Source organism: Anneissia japonica, unplaced genomic scaffold, assembly GCF_011630105.1.
Source record: "Anneissia japonica isolate Jap-2015-1 unplaced genomic scaffold, ASM1163010v1 scaffold287719_len1884721_cov185, whole genome shotgun sequence".
NCBI classification, from domain to species: domain Eukaryota; kingdom Metazoa; phylum Echinodermata; class Crinoidea; order Comatulida; family Comatulidae; genus Anneissia; species Anneissia japonica.
In genome coordinates, this window is record NW_022715822.1 from 1,573,377 (window position 1) to 1,599,031 (window position 25,655).

Here is a 25,655-nt window from a genome sequence, read left to right on the forward strand (position 1 = left end):
GTAATAAGTTGCCAGGTATATATTTATTTAATAGTGAGCAAACGTTTTCGGTTATCAACCTTTGTCAAGCTGGCAACTTATTACTTTCTCTCCGGAGTTTTTTGTTTTATATATGTATATATATATATACATACATATATATATATATATTTTTTTATTATTATTAAATTCCCCATTATTTATTCACTGCAACAATGAACATTTAACTTGGTTGAAGTTTTATTCATGTTCCCATTAAGAAAAGGTAAACGCTTCCAAAATAAATGCAATAGAAAATTCATTGTAGCATGATTATAGTAATTAGTATACAAATATTGACTGTTCATGAGGGGAATGGTGAAATCTATTGCTGTGAGGTGATACAAGGCCTAAAAAAGTCATGAAAAGAGTAGGCCTACAACCATGTTATAGGTGGGGGTCTACAGATTACACATTGCGACAGGGCAAAAAAGTATTATAATTTAGGGTGACAGTACATTTTTCACCAGGCAAAAAGTACTATTACCCTATAAACCTATGTCATAGGAGTGATTGTTGAAGATATTGCCTGCTTCTTAATCAATCAGATACCTAGTACCCATGTATGCAGTACATAATAGTAACTATTGTTCTTCACAAAGAAAATGAAGTCGTTATTCTTTCCTAGAGGGCAGTACCCTAAATTTTTTTTTATTTTCCAGACTAATGTGACAGTTATGACTTATTATTTTCAGTGTAATATATTAATTACAATCCCCACAGCAGGATGCTCTTGAGTTATAATGACATTACTACAATTGCTTGTGTAATAATTTGTTATTCTAAAACATTGTAAGAACTGGGGCATGGAGACAAGACGACGAGATAGCCTAGAACAAAACCAATTCCCTTCACATCATTTTTACTGGGCATGAAGAAACCTTCAAGATAGCCTAGAACAAAAACGAGTTATGTATATTTTTCGTGAATAAATGAAGCTTTTCATTGATTGATTGATTGATGGATTTGATTCCCTTCCCATGATTTTTTTTTTTTTTTGACAAAAATTGATTACCAACAAATTCAAGGGTCAATGTAAATGAATAAAAAAAAAATGAAAAACAAAAACGATAATTTAACATAATAATAAATAAATGAAATATTGTTTGAAGGTTTGCACTGCGAAAGTTATAATATATATTAATGCTTGCATTACACTACATAGATAGTTCTGTAAAGAACTGTTGTTGGTTGAGATTTCTGGTTGAGATATTCTCAGCCAACAACAACAGTTCTTTTCAGACCTACCTACACCATGTACCGCAAGCATTAATATATAATAAATAAATGACAAACTTTTCAAACAAATAATTATACTGGTGTTTGCTGGAAGGTGTGCACTGCGAAACCTTTGACTGTGCTCTGTATATGGTATGCTGCTTTTATGTGTTTTTTTTTATTATTCAACAAATTTTTAAAATGTTATTGTGTTTATATATGACAGTTTACGTGTAATTTTGATGTTATTTGATGTCTTATATCTAGGACGTTTCCCTAGTTTTCACTTCGAGTCTGTAGAACCTGTCCTTTTGCATCTGTTTATTTTTGTGTCTAATGTTTTGTGATGTTCTTTTTGTGTTGAGTTGCAATAAATTGAATAGCGAAGGAAAGAATATGATAATAATAATAATAATAATAATAACAATAATAAAACAATAATAATAAAATAACAACAACAACAACAACAACAACAACAACAACAATAATAATAATTACAATAAAAAAAAATAAAAATAATAATAATAATAATATATAGGTATTTAACATAGTGCAATAAAATAATCTCACAGAGCAAAATCACATACAGCATAGGTATTATTTAACTGTCTATTAATTGATATAAACATTCTTTCACATTCAGCCCCTCCACCCCCCAATTTCAAGGTCTCTAGATACGCCACGGAGACACGCTCCCGCTGGGAGCCTATTTTGTTCCACTGTGTAGTATGTACTGTATTGTATACTGTAATAGTTTTAGCAGATAACAACCAATGATAATAGCATGCTGATGAGCATCAATTTTTGAATTGAATTGAAATAGTGTGTTAATAATGAGGGGCTTTTTTTGTTTTACTATGCGACTCAAGAGGCTTTTTATGAGACATGTTTAGTATAGCCTAGCGTTATATTGATTCATCTGTTTATATGTCTTGCTAATCGGTCTTGCCTGTGCTTCTCAATTTTCTCATTCCGATTGATTTTTACATATTTTATATTGTTGATTTCTGTGCTATTAGTGTGCTATATTTTACTTATAATGGCTTTTAATTACATCCGTAAAAGAAGGATGTACCATATTCACCGCCGTCTGTCTGTCTGTTAGCAAAAAGATTACGTAAAACCTAATTAGTTTATCATCATAAAATTTAGTGTAATGGTGCATAATATTCAAAGAAAGAGATTATTAAATTTTGAATAGAAAAATTAATGGACAAGGTCATGGTCACAAAAGTTCAATTTTTACCTTGAGCATAAAAGAAAATAATGGAATGGCCTGTCTGCGTATTGTCTGGTGTTCAGGCACTGGGTGGAGAATAATGGAATTGCAATAGGTTGGGGCACACCTGCTTTACACCACTCGGCCATTGACTTAGATCTGTCAAAGCGGGCACACACTGTTTCGTACAACGGTCACACAACCGTCCTACGACAAATCCACCTCTGCTTTCAGCGAGCGATAGACGACATAACGCAGTCTACTGATTGTCAGTGACAGCCTAAAAGGATCCTTATAAAAAAAGCAATCTGTTGGTTCCGCGCCATCGCATGCATCCGTTGTCGCGTTGACGCGCGTCACCGTCGTGCGCAGTAAGTACCCGGCTTAATGAGCCTTTACTCAAAAACTGTATAGAATAGAATTAAAAGCATACCGTGGGCGCCCTCATCGACGTCATCGTACATGTCGCCATCATCATCATCACCCTTCAAAGCATCAAACCTGTCGGCCAATATGGAAGAGTTTGATGGTATATAACCGTAACCGTAACCCCCTAAAAAAGACGAAGAAACACAAGATGTAAATATTTACAAATATTGTGGACTAGGAGTTTTCCTGCTGACCATTCACTTTTCCAGTAATACTGTTTGTAGACAGTATATGATTATATAGAATGCCATTCAATAGAAAAACACAGTATAGTAGTTATATTAAATAGAAATAGTATAGTATAATATTTATGTTGTATAATATTTATATTGAATAAAAATACATAGTATAGTATTTATATTCAATGGACTATTACAGAATAAATTTTTCTAAAATATGCATAATTTATAATCTTGTACAGTAAACCTATCCCATTTAATAAAACGCAATATAATGATGTAGAAAATCAAATTCAATGGTTCATCAAATAGTTCAATATAGCTATACATAACTACGTAATATTATTTATTGTCACACAAAAATTCCTTGCAATATTAACATTGTAATAATATCACCTTTATCTTTAATACAGGTCTCCCTCCAATTAAAAACCACTTTAAGGACTATGGGTTTTCATGGTCTTTAGCAGCTTTGGTCTCTAATTAGAATAATAAGATAAAAGACATTTGTTAATTCAGGAACACAGAGAAGTGGTCTTTAATTGGAGGTGGTCCATTAATTAGAGGGAGACCTGTGTTATTAATTTGCTAAAAAGATTTTCCCAGCATGAACTTCTCCAACTTTTACTTATTGATACTCTTTCATTTCTTTCTTTTATTTTTTTCAGAATAAGACCTGGTAAAGAAAAAAAAAACAACACATAATTCTAGATATAAGTTTGTGTTAAAATTCTATTTGAGACAAGAGTGGAAAAGAAATATGCTCCCCATCGTTGGCAAAAAAAAAATAAAAATCTAGAGTTCCCGGTATTAGTTTGTTGTGTTACTTAAATAATTTTTTTGACTAAATGAGACACAGAGTATGAACAAATATGCTGCACAACTACCAGCTCAAAGTAATAAATGAATTCATTTACAAGCATAACTTGGAAATCAAAACTGAAATGGCTACAGAATTTAACATTTATATATTATTATTACATTGCTGAACAAAATTCTATACACTTCTGCAATGTAACTTGGCCAATTGAGCCTCAAATTTCCTTCCTATAATTGACTTGTAAAAATGCAGATTAATATTGATTATTTTTCAGAGAAAATATTCAAATTGAGACCTACCATATGGGGGCCCTATTTGAATATTTACAAATTTATTGTAAAAATAGCATAAAAATAATTAACGAAGATCAAAGTATATAATTTCCTAAACGGGAATGAATATGAATAACAAAATAATTGTATGAATTTGCTTTATAACACACTACCAGTTATTAATATGTACATTATACATTATATTATGCCTAGAATGACACAATCTAATTATATGCACAGCAAGTAAAATTTAATGAATGTATGGAAATAAATTTCAAAATATAGACAGTACAAGTGTATGTAAATACAGGTTTTGAAAATAAGCATCCAATGTTATTAGTAAACATTCAATAAACCTATACATGTTTCCCTCTAATTAAAGATCACCTCCAATTAAAGACCACTTTTCTGTGGTCCCAAATTAAGAATGTAAATTACCTTTATTATTCTAATTAAGAGACCAAAGCTGCTGAAGCCCATAGAACCCCAGTCCCAAAATTTGTCTTCAATTGGAGGAAGACCTGTATTTTATCCTTTTTGTCCTGTTGTGCTCTCCCCTCTATACCCTGTTTCCGTTTCCCATAGCAACTTACCAACATAATGCTCATTTTCACACCACTTTATTGATGATTCCGGAGAGCTTTTTGACTTTGGGAATTGCGCGGTACCAGTTCTTTGCAAGCCTTGGTTTAACACCGGGCTCCTACTTCTTCCTGTGTCATTTTCACTGTGAAATAATTGTTGCTTTTCCATATGGCGTATCAATGATGTGACGCTATGCGGACGATTGTGAAAACCTGTCTCCGGTTCCATTCCAGCATCCATCTGATTGATCAAGGATGTTTGCGATTCATCCACGTGAGTCTGCGGTACATGCATATTGCACATTTGGTCTATGTTTGCAGCTGTGTTATTGTTCTTATTGCAGTTACCGGCACCGCTTTCTTCTCTTCTTGCTGCCATAATATCTTGTTTAAAATAATCGTTTGGGTCGATGTAGTCACCATCTAAGTCTATGAGGTTGTGGTCTTGGGGTGCTGTTGTGAGAGAGGTAGGCCGCTGCAGCTGCTGATATGCTGGTGGTGATGCTGCTCGGTGTTCCTGAAAGAGAGGAGGTGAAAAGAAGTAGGTGAGAAGTAGTAGACAACATACTCACTACAGTCATTATTGAAGCCCATAATTTGGGACAATAAATTATTCTATAATGGAGAGCTGATCATATGGCACCCTCAATCTATAACAAAGTCTCTTTATGAGGCTGGAAAAGCGGAAAAAGCTGATCATATGAGACCCTTACTCTACAACCAAGTCTTTTTATGATTCTTGGGAGTGGAGAGCTGATCATATGAGACTCTACTCTATAAACTAAGTCTCTTTATGAAAAATGGTTAGTCCAATTCCATTGATAGATGATGCTCTATTCTTTATGAGTCTTAGGCAGTGAAGCCTGCTGTGATGGGTTTGCATCCAGGTAATGGGAGACCAGCATCTTAACAGCCTATTCAAGTCTATTGAAAAATAGGGAGTTGATCATTTGCAGGGGTACCAACTCTCCCAAAAAACGGCCTCCCACACTTTCACAAGCAACAATCTCCCGGAAAATCTCCCACGAATTCAAAATATTTTCATGTTTTTACTATATTTATCAATTTTCACACAGAAGTCGGTAACGATAGGTTTCACCAGGTGCAGCAAACTAAAATTAAATGAAAAAAGAAAGCTCATTTAACCAGGTCTCATGGAAGAGACTTCAAACTTGGGACCCCTGCATTTGGGACCCTTGTTGCTCTGATAACAAAATCCCTTTTTGAAGGTTGAAGAATGGATTCTGACCATCTGGGACACTTGATCTATAACAAAATCTCTTTATATTAGGTTGAGGAATGGAGAGCTGATCATTTCTTTGAGCCAGTTCCAAAAATGTAACTGAGATATTTTTATGATAGCATTAAATATTATACTCTGTATGTTGAACTAAAAAAAAAATAGGAATATAAAATTTATCATCTGAACATAGACGAACAAATAAAATTTAAGTTTTTTGCACAAAATGTCTGTAACCTTGGTCAGATATTGATTGATTCCAAGAAAGATAAGTAATATGTGATCTATTATTCATAGCTTAAGTAATACATTAGAATGAGAAAGTACAAGGAAGCTCATTTAGAAAAGCTACCAATAAGCACAGGCCTGGTCCACACTAAAGCACCATTATTTCCTTCAAAAATTGCCTTTACCCCTGCAGGCTTCCTTCAATTTTTTCAGGGAATAATGGTTTTTTCAGGGCTCTATTTTCTATAGTGTCATCAGAACTTGACTATAATAACTGCACAACATTATCACAAAAACATGAATGTACACAGTATTAATAATAATAGTAGTAGTAGTAGTGTACACTTGCATAACGCCAGTATCTATCAAACAAGATGCTCATGGTTATTAACGTGTCGGAGATACTAAACGCGTTCAGTGACTTTCCTCGCCCCTAAGGGTCCCTTCGTGTCTGTGCTACCTGGTAAACAAGTACCAGCAACTCTCGTTGTCCACAACAGGGACTGTCGCTACCACCAGTACATCGGGGAATCCCCTACTTATCTTGATTGAGTTCATTATAGTGCACACAAGAAGCTGTTGGACTTGCTGGCCCCTGTAAAGCAAATTTCTAGAGCGACCTCTGCATTAAAGCTCATATGACATTGTCTATAAAATGCAATTCTTTCGCTGATCATACAAAAGTGCTGTATGAACATGCATGAAACAGCCTGTGGCATTTACTTTCCCTGTGATTGTAGAAATGTGCGGTATAAACATGCATCAAATAGCCTGTGGCATTTACTTTCCCTGTGATTGTAGAAATGTGCAGTACTCAAATACGAATAACAAGTCAACCTGCGAGAGATGCCATTTATAGATTTTGATTTTGATTTACGACCACATTAAGGGAGTCAAGGATTGCTACAAATATGAAATGATAATTACGTTAATCCAGGATAGGGTCAAAGTATTATTGATAGCAATGAGTTAACGTTAAAAATGTACTGTCCCATGAAAGATATCAAACCTATTAAAAAAATATTTTTTAAAATGAATTTGCTCATTTTGAAGTACATAAAATGTATCAACTTGAACATAGAAATTAATGTACTTAAAAAAGTGTTTAATTTTAAAAGTGTTTAAACTTAAAAGCAAAGCATGATAGAATCACTTCTCGTTACTGTTATTATTATTGTTATTATTATTATTGTTGTTATTATTTTTATCATTATCAAGTATAAAAATCAGAGTACACATTTTTTTAATGCAATAATTTCTATGCTCAAGTTAATACTTTATATGTTAGTTACTGCTTTGTATGTTAAAGAATATTAATTAATAAAAACAAATTCTCTTGCGCATTATGTGAGATTAATCATTGCAAAAATTGCTTTTTGGAAGAGGATGAAATTCTCAGTATGTAACGATATCGTTAATATTTCATGCTTTACAAGATTTATTGGCGAATATGTAAGAGAACTCATTACGTTGCACTTAAGGAGAGCTTGAATACATGGGTTTATTGCATGTACATATTAATCTTAAAACATATCTGAAAACATGTATAAAGGTTGTACCACTCAGGGACTGCCAATATAATTAATATATTCTTTATTGTCAAACTCATATTAAAAACACAAATTTGAAAATTAACAATAACCATAAATTAGATCCCCCCATTAGAGACCGTGACTATTATCTAAGAAAATTCAAAACAAATTGGGGAAGGGGTTTGGTGCAGGATTTGCTATTTAGGCCCGGGATTTATCAATCTCAGCTTAGCAAATGTCTTAAGTCAAAAAAGGTAAGATGTCCCTAACAAAAAAAAGAAAACACTTTAAGCTGATTTATTAAACTGTTGGCAAAATCTTAGCTTAAAAATGGTGCATGCATACAATCGACTTTTTAATTTTATGCAATTTTTAAGCTAAAGCAATATTGATAAATCTCACTTAAGCGGGAAAAAAAAAAATTATGACAAATTTAAGTTGAATTCTAGTTCGATAAATCCAGCCCCAGGTTCTTAGCCTCATGGTTGCGAGTTCCAGCAAAGATTACAAAACTGCAAGAGGTCCGACTCTTGGGGTTTCGTTGAAATGCAATCCTATCTTTCAAAAGTACTACCATTTAACTAGAGGGCATCCTTCAAAAAGAAGGTAAAAGCCGTTCGTATCAAACATATGCTGCGCCCATAGAACTCAGTTCGCATTTTAATAGGGCGCCGTCTTCATTGTGTGCATGCAAATTCTGTACTCTCTGGTTCGAGCCTTACACTGACCGTTCTCAGTCGGCCATGTTTAGATACCACAGGTTGCACTGTTGTTGGGCTGTGAAGTTGTTCACACTATGTTTCAACCGTAGATACAAGTATTTCATGGTTTACACATACAGTATAAACATATAAAGATGGGGAAGGGGTGAAAAGTTGGGACCTTAAATATTAAGTTAGGGAGTGAAATATTTGATTTTTAACTACTTCAGCATATTTGTTTTCCTAAGCAAATTTCAGATAGGAGAAGGGGTGTCTGGTGGGTGCAAGGAACTTTTTTATAGAGGGGAGCATGCACCACCAGGTCACCTACAGGTACTGTATACCACAGGGTGTCTAACATTATTCCACGCATGAATTGGGTATTTGATTATGCCATTTAGGAAATATTTTTATTTTATTTGTCGATTATGACGACGACGATGACGACAGTGGTGACGACAAAGGCGGTGGTACCAACAGCGACAAAGATGATGACGATGATAAAGATGATGACAATGACGATGATAAAGACAATGACAACAATGATGATGACGATGACAAATACGACGATGATGATGATGATTTCTGTAATTTCAGTAGTTTTTTAACATTCAATTGAGAATTTTTTCTTCATCAATTAACCAACGAATAAATAATACCATTATATTTTCTTTGCATGTACCCATTGGATGGTAATCTAATAAGTAAAATGTCTATAAATCAGTGAATACAGTAATTGTTTTATACCTTGTCTTGGAATGTATAACTTCTTGATTGTTATGAGTAATTAAATGTTTTACTACCAGCACTAAAATGTTTCTTATTATTATTATTAAACTTTTGACAGACACGAAATAAATTTTGTGTCTGATAAGTCACAGCCACATTTTACAAAAATGGAACATCCTTATACATTGCCTTCCATCGGGTTCTGTTTTTAGCAATTTCAATTTAGCAAAAGTTTATAAAAATCAAATAAAGCAAAAGAATTCATAATGATGACTGTATTTTGCACTTTTTTACCGACGTCCCGTACCGGTATTACTATTATGAGTTTTTACCAATCACTTTTTATTTACTAGATATAAAAACAAACTAGAATAGACACCCAGACAATGACATCGGTGAATACATAACCCCCTTGGTGGCGGTAGAAATCATTGCTATTATCCAAATAAAACACAAAACAATTAAAGCATAATCATGACTCAGTAAAGAATACAACAACAATACAGCGCAGAATCGTATGGCCGGACGCACTCTTAGTGAAAAAGTTTTCCTCCATTACTGGAAAAGAAAGGGCGTCTTTTGCGTCTGGATATACTTAGCAACAGAAGGGGGCCCTGTACGTTGGGCACGAAGTATAGAAAACTTGCATGGTTAAAAAGAAGGGCGCCGCCTACGTTGGGCACGATTTCCGCCTCATTTTTACAATGCGAGTGCTCTATCTTGTATTTCTAGTATCTTTGCTTAGGCCTAATGTTTTTGTGGAAAGTTAGATAGTCGTTATGTACCCGACAGTCAGCTGCCTTTATATCTTCACTTGTCTTCAATTTGCATTCAAAGGGTACATTGCTGCATAGCCAACTTTCAGGGATATAGTACCTTCATATGACTACTCATACAACAGAAAAAAACGTCGCATGGAGTTAGTGAAAAATGGAGATCTAAATGAAAAAACGATGTATTTCAGCAAGTATTAAAACCTTTTTGTTTTATTTTAGGCCTTCTTCAAAATACCTATGCCACAGCAGTTGATTTTTTTTTTTACCGTAAAACCAAAATAGTTTCATCCATGCCGACTTGTTGAACGGTTGAGTGAGCCCTGACTGAACTCTGCAGTGGCAGAGTGCAGAAACTTCACATCGAACTTCGCATCGCAAGGTAAAACAAAATGTTGGAAAACTTTTCTTTGACGCATGCGCATTTGCATAAATGTCTACCCACACACGCACACACATACTACACACAATAAAAAACAAAGGAAAAACAGAAGAACAATAGTTCCTATTGCATTACATGCATAGGAACTAAAAAAACAATAAGAACACATTTGTGATCAGCTCTGGTAAAACCTGCGGTTTGTCACAATTTATAATTTCGCACAAGCACCCAATGATACCCAAAATCAGATTTCATACCTCCTTGATATACTGTACAACATTTCTACTAAATATCAATCACTATTAAATCTAAATGAAAAGTATATGAAAATTATTTTTTGAAATACAAGTCTTAATAATAAACTATTGATTTTGGAATCTTTGGAAGCCATTTTCTCAAAACCTACGTGGCTGAAATCCAATGAATTGAATATTCATAACTTCGCTATATACTGTACCCAACCAATTTCCATCAAGTAAACACTGTTTAATAGACGAATTCATTCAAAATCTAAAAATACCAAAAACTCTATTTTATTTTTTTTGGACAAAAATAGGTGGTTTTGACAGAGCCGGTCACATTTTTATATTTATAAGAACAACGTGGGTGAAATTGCTTAAAACAATAAGAACAAAATAAGAACAAATTGATGTGAAAGTAAAATGTCAAAGAAGGTTATTTTTTCAAAAAACTAGAAAACATCAATCAAGCTAGTCACATACAGTAAAATATTACTGTTTATAAAGGTTTACATCAACAGTAATACTTATGTACAATAATAATTTTCTATCTTCGAAAAGTGTGTAAAATAAGAACAAAATAAAAACATTTTGAACCTAAAATTGGCAAAAAAAATAAGTATAGCCTACTACAAAATATTGAAGACTTAAGAACAGATGTGTACAGTAGATCTGCCCATCCAAATACCCGAAAGTTCACACACAAACACAAAAGAGTGTTTAGGATTACTTCGTGTATATTAGTTATAATTATAATAAATTATTATTTTCTGATGTAATGTTTTCTTTTGAGTTGTTTCAATTCACAGCCACAGCTGGTATCGCAAAATTTTGAGGTGGTCAGTTGGGTATTAGTACAGTTGACTTTGGTAAATACCAAGGCAACATTAAAATGGCTTTCGTAAGAATATATTTGTCCAGCAGAAAATATGCTAATGTAGATTTTTTTCGTGAGAACTAAATGATCCGACCATAATTAATCTACAGGCTATACAAATAACTTTAATCTGGTTTTTTTTTTAAAGGACATACACAGCCAATTGTACGATGGAACCATTCAGAGTGTTTACATTTACTAAATGGATTATTAAAACTCATTTACATTATAACATAAAATAAATTCACTCTTCAACACCTAATACATCAACAGTAATGGATTTCGAAAATCTACGTTGGAATTAATGTATATCAAACTGTCTATTATGATTCTCGTTGAGTGAATTTCACACGTGGAAACTATGTTTCGTGTAATGGTTTCTTATAAACCGATATTTCTGTTTTAATTACATTGATTAATGTGATATGATATAGCCATGAATATGGATTCAAAATACAGAATTATAATGTGTGCTTAAACATATTTTGCAGATATAGTAACAGTATTTATAGCTCTGAAAAAGTAGGAATAATATTTCTTCTGATTTTCAAAATATCAGTCCAGAAAATTTGCAAGAAATGTTGAGTAACATAAATTAAGAGCAAAATAGTTATAAGTAAATTGTGTATACTGTAACTAATTTATATTCATGGCTATTACGATGTCTTAAGTGCAATTTCATTTCATTTCATTTCTTTAGGTAGGAGCACCAAGGATATGCCAATCCATGAACTTAATCACTATTCTATCCATTAAACAACAGGGGACTGAATGGACCAGTACACTGGGGTACCCCCCCCCCACTCTTCTTGAATGATGTACTGGGTGCATGAAAGTGCAAACAAGGCAAATGTGTACACTGAACCTAAGGTTCAAAATCCTTATTCGAGAAGAACTTTTCCACCACCGGAACCACTGGCGAGTGAGCCGTTTGAACCAGCGGCGATATTATAGCTAAAGGTTACGATGCCCCTGACTTAACCGCTCGGCCAATCAACTCGCCACAATTAAGCTGGGCACTCACTATGTCATACGAATCCAACTCTGCTTCCTGTGAGCTCTACACAACACGACGCTGTCTGCTGCTTGTCGCTGGCAGTCTGAACGGATCTTCATTAAAAAACGATCAGTAGCGCATGCATTGTGGCGTATTCTCCATAGGATTGCATCGACCGATGGCCATTGGGCACAGTGAGTGTTTAACTTTAGTTTAATAATCACAGCTTTATATAAATTATTATTTACTTTAAACGAAATATATCTTGAAATTAAATTCAAATCTTACGTAATATTTTTAGTTTAAATACATTTTTTATACTGTAAATGAGCTTAAAGGCTGCGTCAAATCTACGACACGCTGCCGCAACAGTTATCGGCCAATGTGGCTGCATGGAGAAAGCAAGATGATGAGGCGCGTGCAACGGATGATTTTTAATGACAATCCTGACAGCAAAAAACAGCAGTGTGCATCACATCGCCATTAAGTTTTAAGAATGAAAATAAATTTGTCATACAACCGTTATAATTAATACTGTGTTTCACTGGGTTGGAATCGGCACATTATTTTAGGTGCTTTAGTCTATCGATGCTGTAATATTTCCATCCTACCTAGCTGTAGCCTAGCTTTTGGTGTAAAACATCTAAAAATATTACAAATAATAATTGAAGGTACCTTAGCTTGGAGTGACCAGTAAACAATACACTACAAACAAATGAGAGTAAAATCACCATGAAGCTGTTTCCTTCCAAAAACCCAACAAAGAATTATGCCTGCAAGCATATTAGGCCTAGCAATTGGATGAATTTACCAACAAAATGTATATATTCCTGTCTTTGTACCTGGATATTGAACCCTTCGACATAAAATTATTTTCTGATGTTTTGGCAGACTAGTCCAAAGATCAATGTGTCATAATACTTATCAATCAACTGCTATCTATGGCATGACAAATTAAAGATCATAAGGTCAAAATATCAAATATAATTATTTGTTTATTCATCAAAATATTTTTCTACATTAAATATCAGTTCTGTTAATTCATCTTCACATGTTCACTAGACAATTTCCGGGTGGAAAAGAACATTTAAAACCAGTATGCAGTAATGTACTGCACTTGCCAGAACACGTATATAAGACAATGTTTAAATTGTACTCTATCATTTTAACAGGGGCATGGGGAATAGGCTGGATTTTGCCTGAAGGGGGTGGGCGTGGAGTTGCAAAAATTGAGAATTTCAAATCAACTCTATTCGATAAAAATTTATTGCAAAACAAATGAAAGTTTTGAAATACAATTCAGATAAAATGAGAAAACACATAAAAAACGTCAATAGTAAAAACAGTAAAATCCTAAAAATGCAACATTCTCGCATAAAAAAGTAAACATTAAGAGAATCTCAGAAAAAAACTACATTAAAACAAAGTGGTTTACTATCCACCACATCAGATGTAGGTCTAATAAAGACCAGTCCAGTGATTTTTTAACACTATTGGTCACACACAGTGATGAATGTGGGGATTTATCCATATTGTAACATGTTGTTTTTCACTGAACTATTTTAATCTAGACCATGTAAATAATCGATGACAAAGCTTGGCATTGATGTTGAAGTTATTGTGAATGTATGGCAATAATATAAATAATAGATCTAGAAATAACCTGTTTTATTTGTTTGTTTACACGCTTTAACAATTATACCGATGAAGAATTTTGAGAGAAAAAAAAAACAGTTGAAAGAGTTACAAAAGCAGCTTATCGCAAGTTGAATAATTTAAGAAAAATCCCACCTTATTGGTCCAAACATGATCACTTGAAATCAATTAGATTTAACAAGATAATCTGAGATTACAAACCCTCACCCTGTTGTTGTACCATACCTACACTGAATTTGCACTCCAGCTGGACTGTTTTATCATAGGCCTCGAGTGGCAAGCCCACCAATTGGGTGAGTTTGCACACCGGCCAGACTGCTTCCAGTCCGCCAGTCAGAATTTGACTTTCCCCTCTGCCCTGGTCAAAACAAGGCCGAACGATCCGTTGGAGTTGGCTCTGTCGACTGTTGAGGCAGGAAAATATAAAAATAATATTCTAAAATCTGCAAATTACTTCTGACCAATTTTGAAGAGGAACAAGATACATGTAACATTGTCAATGTGTGAAATTTTAAGTAAATCGGTCCATGAATTGTTGAGTTATGCACACACGCACACACACACGCTATGGCAATATACTTCACCACTCTTTCGGAGCGGCAAGGGTAATATGATTGTTTTCCATCATTCAAAATGTGGCGTCATTGGAATAATTAAGAAGCTCAAGCATTTTTTAATGCACTTGATTTCTGATATGGCATCTAAGTTGAGGAGTTTACTACTAATACTCCTATGTGAATAAAGATATATTCTACAAAGCAGCAAGGAAGATGCCAAAAAGGGATAGAGCAAAGATATTACCTTGTTTGACGCTAGTATTAATTGATATCTTGTCAGTTCGACGACTGTTGAGCTATATGGTTGCATAGCATGGCGGCAAATGGTATACATCCAAATGAAGATACTTAGTGTTTAATCAAACTACGAAAAATTGTATAGTATACTGTATTGTAAATGTTTATTATTTTTGAATGCCAATTAATAATGAAGATTGTTAATGTTCATTCAAAAACTACAAAACATTGTATACTGTATGTAAATGTTTATTATTTTAATTTCCAATTAACAATTAATGTTTATTTATTCAGTTTAAGTCAAACCAATTAAGTAATGCGGAGTAATAAGTAAAGTTTCATTAGTGTGTACAATTGACCAACATACAGTACTTCCAACAAACATCTAGAGGTTAATCTACTGTGAAGATGTGTTACGTAACAAAGATTAATTAGCTGGGAAAAGATACAGCATGTGTTTGAGATTGCTTTTCAAATAAGTTTTATAAATTTTAATATGGTGTTGTTGACCTTGCTTTTAATGGAAATGCAAAAACCATGTACAATTCCAAATTACAGTATTCATGGAGAATTATGTGTCCTTGTTCATCAAAAAAATAAAAGAAATAAGTATTTGTTATTCTTTAGCCTGAAGTATAAAACATTTGTGTTTTAAGCAGTTTCTTCAACGATTTTTAGTACGATAATTTAAAAACATTCAATATTGAATTGAAGTCACACTGTCCATAAACTTTGTTTTAAATAACAAGTGGTCTGGAAAAAATTCTTTTGTTTGTGCACTGAATAGACCAAACAAAATCATAATGTTGGGTGACGCATTTAGTGACCATCATAAAGTAAAGCCTACATTTCTGTATGATAATCTGCCGACAGTTGGAGCCATAAACACTCCATAAACCACATTTTCATCTGGCAGTGAGTGATTTTCCAATTAGGCCCGGCATTACAAGTGATCTGATGTTGAAGCTAAAGATACTTAGTTAAGAGCAATCCAATTTTTTCCATGCTAGCCATGAAACGATGACATCAGTATGGGATCTGAGCAGACAAAACCTATTGAACAACTCTCCTCATAATAAATATATGACAATCTTTTAAATGATTAGTACTGTATTAACAAAAATGTCAACATGAACAATGGAAAAACATTTTACACTAAATAATAAGGAAAAACCCTACCAAATATGGAAGAATTTGTTTAATTTTTTTCACGCTAGCCATGAAACTATGACATCATAAACGTAAGCAAGGGATCTTAGCAGACTATTCAACAACTCTTTATAATAAATATATTATAATCCTTTAAAGAAATAGAACTGTAGTAACAAAAATGTCAACCAGAATGTTGAAAAAAAAAAATTTGTACTAAATGTTAAGGAATGGAAAGGACGAGAAAAAAAACAACTAAATTATTCACATGGTTTTGCCATAATAATTCATGTTAGTCTATAAAATGCTGGTCTTTTCATCTTTTATATTATTCATGAATAATATAATCAATGGACATGCATATCTATAAAGGATGTATCTGCCATCTGCATCTTTTTTGTTTCTGCAAAAATGCCTGGTGTGGGTAACCCGTGCAGCAGTGTCATCATCATCAATGGGGTCATCAACAATATTTATTCATTTTGAGATGGGCGCGGCTATTAAGACTGTTGATGTCAAAACATCTCATGATGGGACTTAAAAGACTTTAAAGTAGGTACCCAACAAATATCCAGGGACGGCGCTAGCAGGGGTCGGGGGGGGGGGGAAGGACCAAGGGGGCCTCTGGATCCCCTGCTTGGATGTCATCAGGAAAAAAATTAAATCTCGGGCGCCAAAAGTACAATTTAAGCATGCCTGCTCTTAAACTTTAGGGATTAAAAACTGTTTAGAGCGAGCAGTGCTACCATATGTGCAAGGTGTTGCATTGCAATTGCATGGGTTGCATTAGTGCGCCAGCTCTTCTCCGACAAGGGGGGGGGGGGGCTGGTACTTTTAACAGGGGGTAAGTACCCTTGACAGGGGGTAAGTACCCTTGACAGGGGACTAGTATCCCGGACATCATTTTTAAATAAAAAATCTCATAATTTCATAATTAACACAAATTATTATCTTTTAAAAAAAAATCCCCGACAAATTTTATTTTTTCCCCAACGGGGAGGGGTAGGGGAAGCTAGCCTTCCCCGACAGGGGGGCTTGGACCCTCTTGTCAGAGAGCTTGGGCCCCTTGGCAGGGAATTCCTAGCACTGCCCCTGTGAATATAGTCAGTAAAGTAAATTCCATTTAGCTGTTGGATAGGACCTAGAGCGACTTCTGATACTGCTAGGATTTTGCATTTCATTTCATTTATTTATTAGACCAACATTTGCCAAAACAGCAACAATAAAATACAATATGTGAGAAAAACAAAAACTGAAATAGTGGACAGGGGTGGCTTAAGCAAAGTACATTGCTATAACTCAGATGAGCCTGCTACCCCTTCAGATAATTAGACAATTAAAAATACATAATTACAATAGAAAATTACAAATTAGGCCTATTTAAAATTTTATCTTATTTACAATAAACATACAAGAAAAACAGGAAATAAAATAAAAATCAGTTAAGAGTCAAGAAAACAAATTAAGTAGAATTAAAAAGATTAGAACAAAGGAAGACAAAAAGGATATCAACAAGTCAGAAATTAACTCATCCTTAAGGTTATCAGGTATTAAGGCAGTCCATACAGTAAATGAGGAAAGATAGATATTGCAGTGTTGAAGTGGGCTAGAGTACAGGAATAAAAAATGTTGAAAACTACTTTCAACATAGGACAGGCTCCATTTTTTCTCATCTCAAGCTTGTCCCATCTGAGATTTTCAATCATTTTATTAACGCTAGATGTCAGACTGTAGTCACTAAGGACGAATCTGGCGGCTCTTCTCACAGTAGATGAAACAAAAGAATGATGAATATTTTTTGAAATTTGTCTGAGTACATGAAAATAACTGATGTTAAGTTTGATTTCATAGTTATTTTTCACCAAAACCAAATTGGCAAAACTTGGAACACGATTATGAATAAGCTTACATTGCAATGAATTGAAAAACATTTGACAAGAAAGTCTTTAGTTCGGTGTACCATTACCAGATTCCTATTTCATCTTGAACATGATATATTCAATTCCATTTTAAAAACATATTTTAAAAATAGCTTTCCTTTTGGTTTATGGTAAACAACTGAGTACCAACCACCAACAATTAAAAAGAAGAAAAAAGATAATGATATTCCTTTTTTCCACCATCTGCTTTAAGTATGTCATGAACTAAATAATTATCCAAGCTCATATTTGTTACTGTAATTAAAATTATATTTTTACTACAGTAGTTGTAAGTAGTCTTTTTTAGTATTTGACCTATTAAAATTATAGATTTCATATACTATTTTACTATCAAAATATCTGTCAGATATGGCTAACACTGTCATTTATGACTTATTTTATTAGTTTTTTTAGTATGAGGAATGGCTAGAGATGTTTTTAGGAACGGAATCTTCAATGTACTTGAAATAAGGCTGACCTGGAACTTTAACAGATGATGTGAGCTATGTGAATATCCATTCAATTTGATAGGTGGTGAGAACATAATCCAACAGGTTTATGTCAATGAGAAATTAAAATGTAGTCCAAACACAATTGAACTTTATGATCAAATTACAGAAACTCAAGAATACAAAATTAGGACACTTCTTTTTCTTGTGTATGACGTAGTGAATAATCACATATAATCATAAATGCTGTTATTATTTGAACAGCTGGTTAAAGCAGGATCACCAACAAGCAGGTTAACAGCATGACCCCCGCCCCCACATTTATACTCTTGGGTGAAGTAAAGTGTCTTGCCAAAGGACACAGAACAATGCGACAAGCGTCGGTCTCGAATCCCGATCTCACGATCAGAAGTCAAACACCTTACACACTGTGCCACACACGCCTACATTACTATAAGTAGGACACTCTATCCTTATGGGGAGTAATTGTTTACAAAGACACCAGCTGACTACTTGAAAATTGGAAGTGCTTTAAAAAAAAGTGTTTACACTTTTAGGTCTAGTTCAATTTTCAAATAAACTTACATGGTATTTGTGAGATACTAATAAATTATGTGTAAACCAGGCCTCTCTGCAAGAGCCATTGTTTATTTATTTATTTATTATTTATTCAGGAAAAACAATTACAAAAACAAAACAAAGCACATGTTTACAAAAAAAAAATAAAGAATAGTTGTTAGGAAGATTCAAAAGCAACATAAAGCCACTATCATCAGCAATGATTTGACAGCCACATCAAAGACAGCCGAATGATAATTTAATAAGTTGAGGTCAGAAATAGGCCTAAAAGCCTTCTTATAATAATGCAGCCCCTCAAAATCATTGATTTCATGTTGGTTACCAAATTTAAAATAAAACATACAGTACCAACTGTTTGAATAATAACTTTGAAAATAGTTAGGCCAGCACCAATTATAGAACTTTCATAATATTTATGTGATGGAAGTAAATTATTTGTATTGCATTTGAAGATCAGATTGACTATCACGCAATCTGTCTTTCTGAACCCGCTGACATTTAAAACGGCTACGAATATACTAATCAATCTATGAAAAGACTAAGTACACTTCCCCTTTTGCATTGGTGAAATTGCAATTTCATTATTAGTAAATTATATGATATTAAAAAAATTACTTTTTCTGAGATGTAATTATTTATTTCAACTTCAGAGTATAAAAAACATAAAATTCTAAATATTGAATTAGATTTTAACACACTTTGTCATCCACCAAGGTACCTTACCGTTGGTGGTGTACATATCCAAAAACCTGCACTCCACACATGCAGAAAATGATTTCACAAGAATGAGAAAATGGTTGGAACAAGCTATACAGTATTTTATCATGAGGCTTTAAAAATTCTTATTCACCAAAAGCAAAAATGAATGAGTTAATATGTAGAACTGGATGCCTAGCATTCTGCAAGCTAGAAATTCAGTGCCAAGGTATGCAGATCGAGTTTACGAGTTTATGTTGTTACATAACAAACTGTCGGAAACACAATGAATAACAAAGAAAAATGTCACAAAGGTCACTGCTGTTGGTAAGTAATTATTACTGCTACTGCACGGCATGGTAATCGGAAATGGCATTCTGAGTGCAAAGACTTAATTATGTGCCACATAATTCATTCTGTATCCATAAATAAATTAAATAATATGTGGAAATGATCCTCAAGTGAGACTGGCTTTATAGGTAATTCGATCAATGAGATTTTATACATGCACTAATTGTTATTGTTCATGTTTTCAATGCTATTATATAAACTTGTTTATATTTCAAAGCAAAACAGCTAAGTAATGTTTATTTCTGTAAACTGACTTGACTAATAGAATTGGGCCACATACAGTGTTACAGTCGAAATATTTCAAGCAGTCTTAAAGGTTAAATTATTTAACAGCAATTTCATTAGTCTTCAGTCCAAATTTTATATGGTTTGTGAGGTAACATTATTTCAATCAGTAGTTTGTACTTTGCATTTTTTGTGTAACAATTTTAAGATATAAAATATCTATTTTTTTTATCACTTATGAATACTGTTCATTCCCAATCAGTAAACATTTTATCTGCCAATTTAAGGGTCTACAGTACACTATGCAAAAAATTAAAAAAATAAAAGAGAGGTTCAATTATTATTATTTAATTGATTAGGAATTATTCATTCAAATTGTTAATTGTACTTATTTAAATAATTAAAAAAAATAGGCATTCTTCTCTTCTATATTTAAAAAAAAAGTAAATTTATGTAAAATAAAAGTACATCATCATCATTTATACATGACACTTCATTTTCATTACTTTGTAATATTAATCAAACCTAATGTTTCTTTTTGAGAAATACATAAAGTGTAATTAAACATTGCACTCTTCAACCATGTTCGCACCATGGAGGCGGACCAATCAAAAAAGCCAAAATATACACTTTGCTTAATCATACTCAAATGAACCGATTGTACTGTTCGGCGTTGAGCAATCTTGGAAAATACTGTGGCAATACCAACTACTAAATTCTCCAAGTGCAAGTGCAGTCAAATTACTGAACCACTTAAAGTAAGCTAATTTCTAGATTGTATTTGGCTTTTGAGATTCTCTAAATGTGAAGACGATGATGGTGGGATGGAGATTATAAATTCTGCGTAAAGCTAGTGATGATGGCAATGGTGTTTAAAGCCCGGGGGTGAACTGCATCAGCAACCGACATGATTCCATACGACAACAACGCGATGATGTGTGACAGATTTTATAGCGATCTACTCAAAGTGCCAATCGTTGGAGTCGTGGTGTTGCCTTGGGCAAGTGCTTACACAGAGAGCACAGGCAAATTCGTTGGCCGGCAAATAAAGTTTGTGCCAAGCTCTGATGATTTTCGATGGAAGTGTTAAAGAGTATGTTTGATCATAAAGGTATTGACAATGAAGGTGATGATGAGGGTGTGGAATAGAGCAACGGTGAGGTCATGGAAGACAACGACAAATAGGCCAGCTATCTTTAATTTGATTATATACAGGAAACCCTCATCTTAACTCCAGGTATAAACAGCCAGGATTTAACCCAAAAAAAAATAGCCTATGGTAACTAAATTAACTAAATATTTTACTATCCTTTTTGAAGTGTACAGTAAAGTTCTTCACATGCACAAAACCTTTAATGAACACATAAACAGCTTAACACTTCGACCACCAGACACTTAATAAAAGGGTACTTATAGCATGGCTAATCTATTTAGCTAATCTTGCTCTCTTTCTAAAACACATTGAGAATTAAATTAAAATGTATTACAGTTTTATAGTTTATACACAGAAACAAAAAGAGACATATGGAGATAACCATTTTATTATTTATTTTTAATTGTACAGTAAAGTTCTTCAACATACAGAAAGCCTTAGTAGAAATAGCTTAACACGTTGATCACCAGTCACTTAATAAAACGGTATCAGCATGGCTGATCTACTGTATTTAGCCCTCTTCCTAAAGAAAATTGAAAATTAAATTTATTTTTCAACGTGTATTGTATTTTATACACAGAAACATCAGTAGAGACATCAGCTTACAAAATGTTTTATTCAAATTGTCAATTGTAATCCAAGAGAAGCTAAACGAAAATGACTACTATTCTTTACAATTCCACGCATCAGCAACAACAAAGAGCTGAGAAAATGAAAAACCGTTATATATTATAAAACGCCAATTCAAAAATGAGGAATTAAGGCAACATTCCTGTAATACAGGACATTCTCAACAAACAACAGTTCTTTTCAGAACTATCTACGTGGTGTACACTACCACAACCATTAAATACCTGTACATTGAATTATTACTTCACCATGCAAACTTTTTAAAAAATATTCCTGAAATAAATATGTTTTAAGACATGTAGGACTACGATGAGACTTTTTTATACCTTGTTTAACAAATCAAAAATAAGATATATATTTCTTCCTTAACTATACATTTAAAGGATAATCAATCTCATTACTACAGTACGCTGTTCACATTAATCAATGATAAGTGGAAATTTAAGAAAAATAATGTTTTCTTAAATTTATTTTTATTACATCTTGCGCTTCCCTGAAATCTCCAAAAATAAGATATATATACAGTATATATATTTCTTCCTTAACTATTTAAAACATTAATTAATCTCATTATTACACTGTTGACATTCATCAATAACATTTTATTTATATTTTCTACTCCGCTTAGATGCTTTTGGCAAAATCATTTTGTTAAATAAAAACACAAAACTTTATTTTCCATTTTTTCCCACCTCCTCTGACCGTTTTCATTCTGTCAACAGAGAAACTGCACTAGAATAAAATAATTGGTTAAATTGGCGTGCAGAAAAACACGCAATCGATTCAGTGTTTGCACGACAAATAACCATTTATTGCGGTGCACTTTTTAACAGCAACACATTAAACGGTTATTCATCATTGACCTTGGGTCATTTGCCTCCTTCTTGCGTGATGTCTCCTTAACAAGTTCCATATTTCTTTTTGCTTTTTTTTCCCCCAAAAATCAAATCAAGTGCATTGACTTGATGCGAGTGAGACAAAACGTGAAGGATCAACATCAGTAATACAGCATTGCTAATAATATTCGGAAACATTTTTTTTTTTCGCGCACAAAAATCAAACAATAGAAAGGTTATTACACACTTCCGACCTTCAAAAGCATTATAGGTAATGTGTTGTCATGCCTTCTCTGACCACCCAGCGCGATAACTGGGTTTTTTTATAGCAAAAAAAGTGAACAACAACATGGACATATGTTTACAAATCAATTCAGCTTGGCCAAAAATACAACTCGTATTTTTTCAAATTGAAGAGAAACAGGCGTTTAGTCAAAATATATCCAATATGAAACTTTTTTTTATAATGTACAGTATTCTCCTTTTGCTATTGGCAATGATCAGCTGTTGATGTTTTGTTAAACCTTGAAAGTGATACTAGAAGGAAAACTTATTGTACATAATCAAGTCTTAATGGAGAAAAATATTTGTAATAGGAACAGATAAACAAAAATGACATTTCCTAATACATTCACAGTAAATGTCACCATTCAAAAACTAATTAATCATTAATAGTGATGTCAACCGCAGTAAAGTGTACACTTAAGGTATTACGGATCATAACCAGATTCTGATTTATCTGCCTACTCAGTTTCATCGTGTTTATTGCATTTTAAGGCTAAATTACAAAAAAATAAAATAAAAAAAAATAAAAAATAAAAAAAACCCACATTTTTATCCAGGTTCTTTTGTACTTCTTGAGTAGGCCAGATGTTAGCATATTAAAGATGAAAAATGATTCAAGATTCAAGATTTATTTATTGGTCAAACACAAGTAATATAAACAGAGTTTGAAACTTTGTCAATTATACAGTACATGCAACATTTTTACATTGTCTACAATCTCTTACTAAAAAATAGAATATCAATATACACAAACCGCACTGAAAACAACCATTGATAAAATTGAAAAGCAGCCACAATATTTATATAATTTTAATTATTTTACTCTCTAGGTCATAAAATTATTCATACCCAGGACTAGAACATAGCAAAAAGCATTTCCCTGGCTACTTCACAGACTATCAAGCCTCGGCCCAGTCCAATCATGGACCAACATACCAAAACTCCCAAGACATTTTGACATGAAAATTCCCTCCACGTTTTTAATAATGATCATCATCTATTCATTAATGGCAGATTATACGTACTATACAGCACTATGATTCCAGCAGTTTTGCAAAAACAAATCTTTCAATTTTTTTTCCCTGAGGGACTTTGCGGCCCCCAACATGTTTTGCGGCCCAAAATTTGGACACAGCCCATATCTTGCGGACCGTCATGCTAGACCATCAAGCAGTGGCAGTAAGTGTAAAAGCATGGCTTGCTGAGAATAGTTAGTGTGTGTGGTTGGAATCTCTCAAACGTCTGAATGGACCAACTGCCACTGAAAGATGGTGGCTATTTTACAGTAAGCTTGCATTTTAGTCCTCCAGCTGAAAAACAAGGAGAGCAGCGGATGGAATTAGCTCTATTTACCAGTTGAAGAGTTGGCAGGTTCTGTTTTAGTAACACAGGGGTGTTCATGGTGTCAGGGCTACGGTATTATAAATTTAAAAATACTTACAGTATATGACTAAATAGATGATTTTTATTTGAGTTCTTTAGGCAAGTTTAATACGCCGCTAAACACAGAAACAGATGCACACTCATGGACGTGGATTAGAAAGAAAACACTCACAATACGATTTTAACCAGCAGGTGGTTGAAACCACAGAATGGCAGGATGAAGTATAAACCAAGTGGGTTAGCTTAGCAGAAAAATCGTACATGATACTTGATAGTATAAAAAAAACGGTTGCAAGAAAGGAGGGCTTTTTAAAAAGAATTATAACACTATAAAGCATTGGTAACGAAATATCTAGTTTGTATTTATCGGTTTCAGAGCTACAGCGTTCCCTGTAAATCATGTTTTTATTCTAGAATTCTTGATAGAACTTGACTAATACATCATCAGTAGGAATCAACTGCAATGACATGCGATTCCAGGCAACACCTACTAAAATAAATCATGCTCAGCGTAGCTAAAAGATTTGATTAGCACCTGCGAAGGTGCTATGCATGCAGTTCATGTAATTGATGTAGCAAGGGTATGTTTTAAGCCGCACAAATGATATTTATGGAGATCTAAATTGATTATCTGCAACAGAAAATATTTTTCAAAACAACTAAGTAATGAAGTGAAGCAGACTAGTGTAAGGGAGTTGTTAACAAATATGCAAGTCAAAAATTTATTGGTTACATGTATCGACAAGTAGCATATTTATTGTATCCTGGTATTTTGCAACTCTACAGACAAGCGTCCTCATGACCTGACCACATTTTGTATACCAATCATCAATTTAAATTAACAATAAAAGTGCAAAATGAAAATCCTACCTACTATAGATGTACTGTACTATATAGGGTTTATAATATAGCGTACTCTCTGTATCATTAAGGTGACTTTGGCACGAGAGTGGCCAAGATTGAAACCTGCCCATGTCATTATTGCTTTGTGACATGGATAATGCTTCGTCCTTTGAATGTGACAGGGGTGTAGGCTGGATTTGGCCTCAGCAGGGGCAGGCTGGGGGGAGGGGGCAAATTAAAATGCAAAGTAAAATCCCAGAATGTGAAACT

At 33.5% G+C, this 25,655-nt stretch overlaps 1 protein-coding gene across 9 annotated transcripts in view; it reads right to left on the reverse strand.

The window, feature by feature from the left end:
• Positions 1–25,655, reverse strand: part of LOC117109397 (rho guanine nucleotide exchange factor 10-like) — a 128,570-nt gene that overhangs the window by 91,178 nt on the left and 11,737 nt on the right. For 8 of the 9 annotated variants that reach the window (XM_033251730.1, XM_033251728.1, XM_033251729.1 and 5 more), the window contains exons 3-4: positions 4,749–5,256; positions 2,889–3,008 (exon numbers count right to left, since the gene is read on the reverse strand). In XM_033251730.1, the coding sequence (XP_033107621.1) occupies positions 2,889–3,008; positions 4,749–5,256 (628 nt within the window). Of the gene's footprint in view, positions 1–2,888; positions 3,009–4,748; positions 5,257–13,112; positions 13,306–25,655 lie in introns of those variants that run through there. The other variant, XM_033251734.1, reaches the window with a different exon arrangement.